This window comes from Corylus avellana, chromosome ca7, assembly GCF_901000735.1.
Source record: "Corylus avellana chromosome ca7, CavTom2PMs-1.0".
NCBI lineage: Eukaryota > Viridiplantae > Streptophyta > Magnoliopsida > Fagales > Betulaceae > Corylus > Corylus avellana.
Genome location: NC_081547.1, coordinates 10681748 through 10693503, shown reverse-complemented (window position 1 = coordinate 10693503; position 11756 = coordinate 10681748). Strand labels below are relative to the sequence as shown.

Below are 11756 nucleotides of genomic sequence, written 5' to 3'. Positions count from 1 at the left end.
TTCATATTCTTTTTTTACATGATTTTTGACATGGCAAAGACTGAGTTGTTCATTTGTTGATGAACAGAGATTGAGAGACTTGTAGTCCGTTGCAATTTTTAAGAATCGTAAGGGATGTCAATCTAGGGTTCTATATTACTTTTGTCCGTTTGGTTCATTGATTTGATGAAAGAAACAATGAATTTCATCAAAGGGATAAATATATTTTTGGTTCCTGTAATTTGAAGTTTTGACAAATAGCTTCCTAAATTTTAAAAAGTGATTAATCACTCACAGGTGTAAGCAAAAAATAACAAATCAGCTATTACCATTAAAAAAGTTGACATAATCTATTAATGTATTAAATGAGGGTGGTCGAATTACTCCAAATGAATAAATAAATAAAAATAAAATAAAATTTGTGGGGTGGCCGAACTAGGGATGTCAATACGGTTACGGTTAGCGGTTATTGGCAATAAATGCTATCCGTAACCGCCTTAGCAATTAATGAAATAGGTAACTGCTCGCTAACCACTTTTTCAAAATTAGGTTTTTTGAGCCTTTTTGGGCTTTTTTTTTTAATTACTGTAGCATTTTTTACCCTCATTTGTTTTTTGTATTTGGGGGAACTTCACTTAACCCTCCTATACTTTCGTGTTTTTTGCAGACACCCCCCCATTGTTCAAAACCTCTCACTTTGATGTATCCAACTTTCGTTTCCTTTCACTTTGCCCCTTCCGTTAGGATTTTTTGTTAAATCCTAACGGAAAGGGTGGAAAATTACAATCGTGCCCTTATTTTTTATTAAAAAAAAAAAAATTAAAAAAAAATTTAGGGGTAGAAAGGTCTTTTACTAAATCTACCGTTTGATTTAACTGCAAAAGCTAACGGTAGGGGTGTATTTGAAAGGAAACGAAAGTTTGATACACCAAAGTGAGAGGTTTTGAACAATAGGGGGATGTCTGCAAAAAGCGCGAAAGTATAGGGGGGTAAGTGAAGTTTCCCCTTTGTATTTTTAGTGTTTTCTTAGGCCCAATTGCTATAAAAAAAGCCCATATTGAAAAATCAAAAATATTTGACCACAAATTTACATTTACTTGTACTTAAAAAAATACCTTAAATATTAAATCATAACCGGTTAACTTTAAAAATAAAAAAAATAAAATCAACACAAAATATGAAAAAAGTTCAACACAACATATAAAAGAAGTTCAAATAAAACATATAATATATATGATTATATGTCATATTATATATGATCATATGTATTATTTGTTATTATACAATCATATGATTTAATGATCAATTCATCATGTGATATAATCATATCAATTATAGTGATAATATTACTAAAATTAGAATAATAATACATTAATACTTCAATTATGTTTATAAGTGACACATTGTTTAATCCAATATCAATTACTTAATTTGATATTATATGAATCACATTATCATTGTACATTAATAATATGATTAACTTGAATAAAGTATTTGAATTTTCATTGAATCATATGATTAAGTATTGATATTATACATTTATATTATTCATATGCATATATGTATAATTATAATTTATAACATATATATAGACTTATAAGTTTAAAACATACATTAGAACTAAGTCTTTATGTACTTAATTATTGTATTAGTATGAATTGGTATACTTATGACTTATGTCATATTATATACATATAATTTGATATTATATAATCATATAAATTAGAATGATAATACATTAATACTTCAATTGTGGTTATAAGTAACACATTATTGAATCTAATACCAATTACTTAATTTGATTTTATACGAATCACATTATCATTGTACACTAATAATATGATTAACTGGAATAAAGTATTTGAATTGTCATTGAACTATATGATTAAGTATTAAGCATATACATTTATATTATTCATATGCATATATGTATAATTATAATTTATAACATATATAGACTTATAAGTTTATAACATACATTATAACTAAGTCTCTAGATACTTAATTGTTGTATTAGTATGAATTGGTATACTTATAAGTTATGTCATATTATATATGTATAATTTGTTATTATATAATCAAATGATTTAATGATCAATTGATCATGTGATATAATCATATAAATTACAGAGATAATATATTAATACTCAAATTATGATTTAATTATCTAAAAAAAAATTGTGATTTAATGATAAGTGATTATGTTATACGTACAAATATTATTATAATTATAATTATAAAAATATATTATACAAAAAGGCGGTTAGCAGTTACGGTTAGTAAACTCACTAACTTCTAACTGCTAGACGGTTATAGCGGTTAGGCGGTTAGCGGTTAATAAGGTTAAGCGGTTATAGCGGTTAGTGGGCGGTTTCTGACCGCCCACATTGACACCCCTAGAACTAACCCCAATGGCCATAGGGGTGATTTGGCCACTCCCTCCGGCATGCTTGATTTGTGTTCATGTGATATAGTAACGGATTCTATAACTTTTTAATTAGTAGAGACTAATTTGTTCCTTTTTGTTTACCTCATATAGTAATTAATCACTTTTTAAAACCCAAACAATTATTTGTCAAAACTTCGAACCACGCGGACAAAAGAAAAAGAAAAGAAAAGAAAAGAAAAAAAAAAAAAAAAACATTTTTCCCATTATCAAATGGATAGAAATTTCCTCCAAACTGGTTTAGAGAAAATTTCTTTCGACCCACTCCAATAAGTAACAAGTGTTATCTCTTACATGTTTTTTTTTAATATTTTAAGTGTCATTTATTGTTATTCCATTACTTTAGAAACCCAAACATTAATTTTTTAGAAACCCAATAATGTTGAATGACATTTGTCATTTATTGGAGTGGCATAAAGGAAATTTTCTCTAAATTAGTTGGGAGGAAATTTATGTCCCAAATGAACATAACAAATTGGTCAGGTGGCGTCTGCACTTTCAAGTGGGCCACACCGAACACCCTTTGATGGGATGAGGAGGGCGAGGGATGATGGGAGAACGCGAGGCGGCAGTCGAGTGTTTGACTCAACTTCTTCTTCATCGTCTTTCCTCTTTTCTCACTTCTCTAAAAGATGCTATCATCCCAAGCACTTTCAAGTATTTAGCAGTCATAATCAATTGAGAAATCCAGCATTTTTTCAACAAATTAGGACTTTTAGGCATATGAAAGGCAAAGTACAACCTTAAAATGGCAAACAAAAAATCGAGCTATTATACCTTCAAAACAAACAAGAAAGAAAAGAAGACAATCCCACCAAATCTTGGAGCCACACTTGGACGCAATGATCATTTTTACAGCAAAAGAGGAAACAGCCGACAGGCAGATCAAGCAGATGAAGGGCAAAAGAGTGCCTAATTCAATACTCTTACAAGTTTTGCATGGAACGGAAGGAAGAAAAGCATAGACCTTTTCAAGTGTCCATAGTTTTCACACCCAACTTCCACAAAGAAGAGAAAGAAACAGGCTGCCCTTTCCACCATAGTCCCACAAAACCATCCTTCTCTTCCATTCTCATCTCCCAATTACTATCGTACTTCCTCAACAGAGCTCAAGCACCATCAATGGCATCCTCTCCAAACACCTCTCCTACAAACCCCACGCCTCTCATTCTTTCACACCACTTCTCTTTCCCTTCATTCATGTCTCCCGTGTTTGTCAAAGCCTTGGCTGCCTCTACTTCCATCAGTCTCCTCTTCGCACTCTCTCCCCTTGAAAGCAGAGCTCGTCGAGTCCAAAAACCTCCACAAGTACTCCACTAGCCGAGAGAACCCGATCGCAAAATCCCCACAATTGTTGCAGCTACATTCCATGTTATTTTCACTTAGAATCACACCATTTGGCTCCATTCTTCTTAGTGATCTCAAGAACTCTGTTCTCTCATTTGGGGAGTTGTGATTCAGGTGGTGAAGCCTGAATTGGGCACAAACTATTAAGGTTTCATCAGGGGCTGTTTTTATGACTTGCGCATTTAGGCTCTGCAATAGATGATTGTCGAGCAGGTTGATCTGCAAATTGACATTCATGGACTTGGCGAAACCGAGAAGCCGAGAGGAGAAGTTGTCTCCAGGCGGCCCTATGGTAAATGGGGTCTCTTTGTTTGGGTCATTTTCGACGGTGGCGGCTATTACCGTGATGCGTACAAGCGGCGGTGGCCCCCCCGGCCGGTGAGTCAAGGCCTCAAGCAGGGTCGGCCACTGCACGCCATGAGAGACGCCAATATCAAGAATATGAAGATTGTGCGAGCGGCCAGGCTCTTCGGCGAGAATTTGGAGGATCGAAGGGTTTGCAATGTTGTTGGGGAAGGCAAACCAGGGACTGACCTCATAAAATTTGAGCAGTGATCGCTGGAAGAACCGTGAATCCTTGGAAGCAAAGGTATGCCCCACCGAGGAGGAGGAGGTGGTGGTGGTGGATAGTTGGAGCGTCAGCGCTCGGAGGCCGTGAAAGGCGAGGTGGTGGTTCGCGTCGCCGCTGGGGGAGTTTAGCTCGTTGAGAATGTAGAGAAAGTGTTGCACGCGGGACAGATGGCCGTCAGTGATGGCTGAGGCGCAGGGGTTCAGCAACTGCTCAGCCCACCTCCCTTCCTTGTTGTTACCGTTAGCGCAATTATTCCCTGCCGCCTTGCTAGCACTTCTCTTGTTCCCAGCTAATTTCTTAGCCGCCACCGCCGCTGCCGCAACTTCCTCAACTGCCGCGTCTCCGTCGTTGGCATGGCTGATCCGACGGCCTTGATTCTTCCGCGGATTATTAACTTTTAGGGAGGGTTTGGGTAGTGGGTTGTCGGAGGATTTTCGTTTCTTGGACGAATAGAGCGGCGACGGATGATTGAGAACTGTGGGATTAGTGGGTGTGGAGCTAGTGGCAGTGACAGCGGAGTTGAGAGAGGTGAGAGGATAATCAATCTGATCTTGGGGTTGTTCCCACCATTGATACCCATCGCCCTCCAAGAATGGAAGGAAGGGAAACGAATCTTCTATCCAGTCCAGGATATGATCTGGGGTTGGGTTTTGGCCTGCTTCTCCAATGGTCATCGTGATTGATTCAGTACAAGTAGAAGATGGGTTTTCTATTATGGGCATTGACCAACAACAGAGGGGAATAACGTAGGAAGAAAAAGTGATTCATTTTGGAAAGCGACAAAAAAGGGCATTTTCTCAAACAGTTGGTGCGATGTTTGTTTAGAAGATGTGATGGCCCTTTGCAAGTACTTTTAAGCTACTAGGAAAGTAGACCATGTCTCCTCTCTATGTTCTTCTTTTGTTTGTCATGGTGGTTGAAATTCTCAAATGAGGAATTTGTTTGATTGAAATTTTTAGGATGTTGATGGGTTTCAGTTCGAGTTGTCAAGAGACGGCAAACTCTGTTTCACTATATATTATTAAACACAAATCCTTGTTTGCCACCTCTTTTTGCCCTTTGGAGACTCTCTAAATTTGCTTGCTTTTTTTTTTTTATTAATTGAAGATTTATGCTTAATTAGGAAAATAAAAATAAAAATAAATTCAAAGTCATGTTGCCCATATAACAACTTGACATTTGCTTTCATTTAATCATATGTCTACATCAAAACAATAACACATTTGAGCAAATTAGCAATTTAGCAAGTTTTGTATTGTTTATCAATGTGGGTGTATCCAACGTGTGTAGGGGGCTAACAATCACATGTGCACAGTTAAATAACATAATACAATGAGATTAACTAAGAGGAGGAAGAGGAGGAGGAAAAATAATATTAGAATTGCAAGAGGAAGACGATTTATCGAATTCCGAGTTTGTAACGACATAACGAAATGTATAAAATTCCCAATGAGATCAAAATAAAGATAAAGTATGGAATCTAATGATTAAAATAGCATGAGTTAGACACAACAAATCCTCTATGTTATGTGTTAGAAATAAAGAGACAGAAAATAGGATAAAAACTTCAAAACTTTGAAACACAAACTCGAATAATGTTCCAACAAATCCTAATATTCCACGTGTCAGAAAGAAACACAAACTCGTTCGATCAAACAAATAGAGCATCTCCACGTGTTAAGGAAACATGAGACAGTTGAACAAACACAAATTCATTTGATCAATAATAAGTTTGATTGAATGAATAGAGCATTTTTGAATGTCAATATGTGGAAACCTACGATGAGTTGAATAAACACAAACTTGCTTTCAAAATAAATTATAGACTCTAACCAACACCTAGAACGGGGATTGAATAAGTGTTTGACAATATAATTCGGAATTAAAAATTGAATCAAGCATAATCAAATAATTACCAAAGAGAAATGATTTGTGTCAATATTTTTTCCATCTCATCTTATAAATCAACTATTAGATTTGTGGACTTAGCCTACATAAGTTAATGGTAGATCCCCACAAATTTAATCGTTGATCTATTGAATTTGTAAAAGAATATGAGAGAAATATTGACAAATTATTTAAAAGTAACAACAAGTATTCATGTGAGTTTGTACTTACCCATGTCGTATTGTTCCTCCAAATATTCTTCCAGATGTTTCACACTCTTCAAATCTGTGAAAAGATCTATCATCAGTTCTAAATTTGAGCTAAAACGAGTTATAGACCTAAACATGTTCAAAATAGAGTTTTTGCCAGACCATCAAACATTCTAACAAGACAACTCGAATGTTCGGCCTCGACCTCGAACATACGTTCGATGCTGGGCAAAAAACTCATTTCGAACCAAACAACCTCATAATCCCTTTTAAGCAGGTCCTAAGGCCACAACAAGATCCCTAAAATATTCCTAGCCCAAATTATCATCTTCATGCAAAAGAAAATATGCCCAACAAGAATGAAACGTTAACCCATGATTAAAACAAGATTAAAACCTAAAACAACAACATAAGGCCAAATCTAGCAACCAAACTATGGAAAACACTTAACCAACATAAGAACTAGGTAAAGAACCTGTTAAGTTAAGAAAGTTACCTCTCCAAAACAAGGTCTCCAAGAAAACTTTCATTCTTCTTCCCAAAACTCACAAATCACTCAAGCAGGGTTTTGTCTAGGGCTAAATGAGGCTTAGAAGGGTGTTGGAGTGTGTATTTATAGGATTGGAAAAGTTGAGGGTGCTGTTGTGATAGTCATGCAGGTCATCGAACGTTTGGTGGTCCATGTTCAAACGTTCAATATACTATTGCACAGTGGTTCTAGGGTTGTCGGTCGAACGTTTCGTCATTACCTAGTGAATCAAAATCTGGTCAATGGACGTTTGGTGGTCCCTTTCGAACGTTCGGCGTACTATTACCCAATGGTTCTAGGGTTGCAAAGCGAACATTTGGTACCCCCCCCCCTTTTTCGAACGTTCAACTAGCACTAAAAAGTCCAAAAATCTTACTTTCAACGAAACCTAATGAACTGAGTGTTAAGTGCTAAAACATTCTTATTTTATCCCCTTAATTTTCATTTTGTTAATTTCTTAGTTTTGTTATTTTGTGCTATTTTATTTCATTTTTGTGTTTTCTATGTTTTATAGGTTTTCTGAAGAAAATGAAGCGTTTCTGAAAAGTTTCGGGCTTAAAGCACACTTTGAGAAGACCTAGAAGATATGGTTAAGTTTAATCAAATCAAGTAAATGATTAAATCGAAATTTCTTTAGTTGAAATCAAAATTAGATTGGATTCAAATTTGGATTATGCACATGTATCAGTATTTTGACCATAACTTTCAGCTCAAGTATTGGATTGAGGTGATTTTAGCGGCATTGGAAAACTAACTAAAAATAATACAAATCATTTTAATATATGATTTTCCTAATTCGAATGTTTGCTATGCTAAAATCGTCCCGCAATATGAGAAAGCAAATCTGGACGAATCCTATTCCGATTTGTATTTGGATTGCTTCCTAATTTGACTAGGAGATTGAAGTCCGATTTTTCTGGGATTCCTAGGGTTTCTAGGGTTTCCCAAAGCCTATAAATAGACATCTAAGCCTCACAATTTAACACACAATTCCAAACTTGGTTTGGGAGAAGAATTGACGGCTCTTCAAGGAAGTGTTTTTTGGGTTTATTCTTTTCCTTTTTATTTTATTATGAAGATGATTAACATCAAATTTATGTGTAACTAAATACTTTAGTAGGGCTAGATTGAAGCCCTAATCATGTCTCTTTAATATTTCAATATTAGCGCATTTGTGATAATCATATTGTAATTTTTAACTTGATCAATTTCTGCTTTATTGAATTTCTCATATGAATGTGTTTGGCCAACATATGCATGTGATATGAATTAGTTATTTAAGTCAATTTGAATGATCGAGTCATGGGCTTAATAGAGTAACAAGGAATCTCATCATTGGGATTTTTGGGTTAATCAACATGGGGAACTGAGAGTAAACACCCATGCCCTAGGCCTCATGTATTTGTTGATTTTCACAAATTTATGCTTTTTCAAAGAACAACTTAGTAGACACCCATGCTAAATCCTTTTAGAAAGAAAATAATTAAAGTAGACACTCATGCCTAATTCGTTACTTAGGGATATCAATACCTTAAGGAGTAGACACCCATGTCCTTAGGTTGGCAAACATTAAGTAATCTTGATATGATTGGAATATTGACATATTGTTATATTACTTGAGTATGATTAGTGGTGGATATCAAAGTCCTACCCATTTATTTTTCATTATATCAATTTCGTGACAATCTTTATATTTAATTTAGAAAATCAATTCTAAGCAAAATCAACAATCCTCGTGAGAATGATCTCGTACTTGCACCATATACTATCGTTTTGATCTTGTGTACTTGCGAGTAAAACATAACAAATATTCGCCTATTAATTTAGGTGGGTATTTGTCACAACAAGTTTTAGGTGAATATTTGGTACGTTTTAACTCCCAAGTGCACAAGATCAAATGATACGATAGTATAGTGCAGCAAATACGAGATCATTCCTACAAGGATTGTTAATTTTGTTCAGAATTGATTTTATAAATTAAATATCAAGATTGTCATGAAATTGAGGTAATGAAAAAGAAATAAAGATAAATGGTTAGGGCTTTGATATCCACCACTAATCATACTCAAGTAATATAACAATATGCCAATGTTCCAATCATATCAAGATTACTTAATGTTTCCCAACCTAAGGGTATGAGTGTCTATTCCTTAAGCTATTGATCTCCCTAAGCAATGAATTAAACATGAGTGTCTACTCTAATTCTTTTATTTCTCAAAGGATTTAGTATGGGTGTCTACTAAGTTGTTTTTTGAAAAAGCATGAGTTTGTAGAAATCGATAAATACATAAGGCCTAGGATATGAGTGTCTACTCCCGGTTTCCCATGTTGATTAACCCAAAAATCTCAATGACGAGATTCCTTGTTACTCTATTAAGGCCAGGAATCGATCATCCAAATTGACTTAAATAACTAATCCATACCACATGTATATGTTGGCCAAACACATTTATATGAGAAATTCAATAAAGCAGGAATTAATCAAGTTAAGCATCACAATATGATTATCGCAAAGGCGCCAATATTGAAGTATTAAAAAGACATGATTAGGGCTTCAATCTAGCCCTACTAAAGTATTTAGTTACACATAAATTTGATGCTAATCATCTTCATAATAAAATAAAAATGAAAAGAATAAACCCGAAAAACGCTTTCTTGAAGAGCCGTTAATTCTTCTCCCAAAGCAAGTCTGGAATTGTGTATTAAATTGTGAGGCTTAGAGGTCTATTTATAGGCTTAGAAAAAACCCTAGAAGCCCTAGGAATCTCAGAAAAATCGGACTTCAATCTCCTAGTCAAATTATGAAGCAATCCAAGTACAAATCGGAATAGGATTCGTTCAGATTTGTATTCTTATATTGCGGGACAATTTTGGCATAGAAAACATCTGAATTAGGAAAATCCTATTTCACAATTATTTGTATCATTTTGAGCTAGCTTTCCAATGCCACTAGAATCACCTCAATCAAATACTTGAGCTAAAAGTTATGGTCAAAATATTAAGATATGTGCAGAATCCAAATTTGAATCGATTCCGATTTTGACTCCAATTAGAGAAATTTCAATTTAATCATTTCCTTGATTTGATTAAACTTAACCATATCTTTTAGGTCTTCTCAAAGTGTGCTTTAAGCCCGAAACTTTCTAGAAACGCTTCCTTTTCTTCAAAAACCTATAAAGCACAAAAAACACAGAAAGAAAATAAAATAGCACAAAATAACAAAATTAACAAATGTAAATTAATGGGCTAAAATAAGAATATTTTAGCACTTAACACTAAGCAATCCTGTTAACCCTTAAATTAAGCTAAACACAATCTAATAATTACTCGGGGCACTACACTAATAAAATACAAACTTAAGGAGGATAACTACAACTAGGTTAACACGTCTAAACTAGGTTTCTTGGTGCGGCGCGTCCGTAAGCCTTAGAGATGAAATTGCTGACGAGTTTCTTGGTGGGTCTTTGAAAATTTGCTTGTTCAGACGCCACTTCAAACAAGATTAGAGACGAGCTTCTCGGAGATTCCACTATGATCCTCTCGTCTGTACGCATTGCAGATGAGAAAGCAAACGAGCTTTTCGGTTGTTCTTCACAACTATGCCTGGATCAAATTGTCCCTAAAACAACTTGCATTCATAATTATTTTGTTACTGAATTAGCCAATTCAAAGACCTAACATGTTTGATTGAGAATAAGTTAGATCGAATGAAAATCACATCATCACATGTATCAAAAGGGGTAAAAATTCATGAAAGTTTTATAGAGTTTTTCCCGAAATTTATTTTGGCCTTGAGTGTCCTAAACATTTGGGAAACTAAGTTGTCCCTGTCAGAAGAAGAATGAAGGAAAAGAGGCAAATCAGGGATGATGACCAATTCATTATGATTATTCAAAAATTAGGGTGGAGCTAAAAGTGGCTGAAAAGAGCAGATTCCAAGTATTGAATCAGACCAAGGCAGTGCAATACCGGGCTGAATACATATGAACCAGCCCAAAAAAGATGATATATAGGGCTGAAATTGACAAAAACCAACCATGAAAACACCTCTTATGTGGCCGAAACATGGTGGGAACTGGAGGAAGACAGTTTGGTATCGGGCCAAACAGATATGAACCGGACTAAAAGTCCAAAAACAGGGCCTAAAAGGATCTTGGTAGCTGAAGAGGTGCTGAACTGGGCCGAGTGGCGCCATAGCTAGATGCAACACTAAACCGGCCCACAAGGTATTTGATTTTAAGAACACAGTTTCGAATTTAATAGATTCCAGATTCCCTATAAATACAAAGGACCAGAGCGGATCCATTTCCCCATTCACCTCTTTATTTTTTTTAATCAAAGGGAGGAAAAGCCGGAAAGGGGAAAGGATACATTAAAACCAATTATTTTGTGATACATGTAACTTACAATAACAAATATAAAAAGAAACAAGAAAAAAAAAAAAGGAGGGGTGGTTTAACCACCTCTTTTGGCCGAGCTAAGGGTGGCCGAACCACTCTTGAATCTACTTAAAGAGAGTGATTTTGGACATTCTCAATGGCCATGAGAGTTGTTCAGACACCTAGGCCGGCGGAATCACCCCTCCATTTTTGTTGTTAAAAAAAAAAAAAATCTTCTTTTCCCTCTTTTTTAAGTACTTTCATTTTTATTGTAATATCACATTTCTGTATAAACAAGATCCAAGCCACACATTGACAGTCACTGGCCCAGTGTTCCAGTACTCAATACCATCTCAGCCTTCTCCGTTGACAGTAGAGCTGTAGACAAAACTGCCCAGAAATTGTTCAG

General features: G+C 35.1%; 1 protein-coding gene across 1 annotated transcript in view; it reads right to left on the bottom strand.

The window, feature by feature from the left end:
* The window catches only part of LOC132186044 (protein NODULATION SIGNALING PATHWAY 1), a 10455-nt gene extending 5438 nt beyond the window's left edge, over positions 1 to 5017 (bottom strand). Inside the window, 1 exon segment of the mRNA XM_059599824.1 lies at positions 3687 to 5017. Coding sequence (XP_059455807.1) covers positions 3687 to 5017 — 1331 coding nt within the window.
* Between the last annotated feature and the right edge of the window lie 6739 nt (positions 5018 to 11756).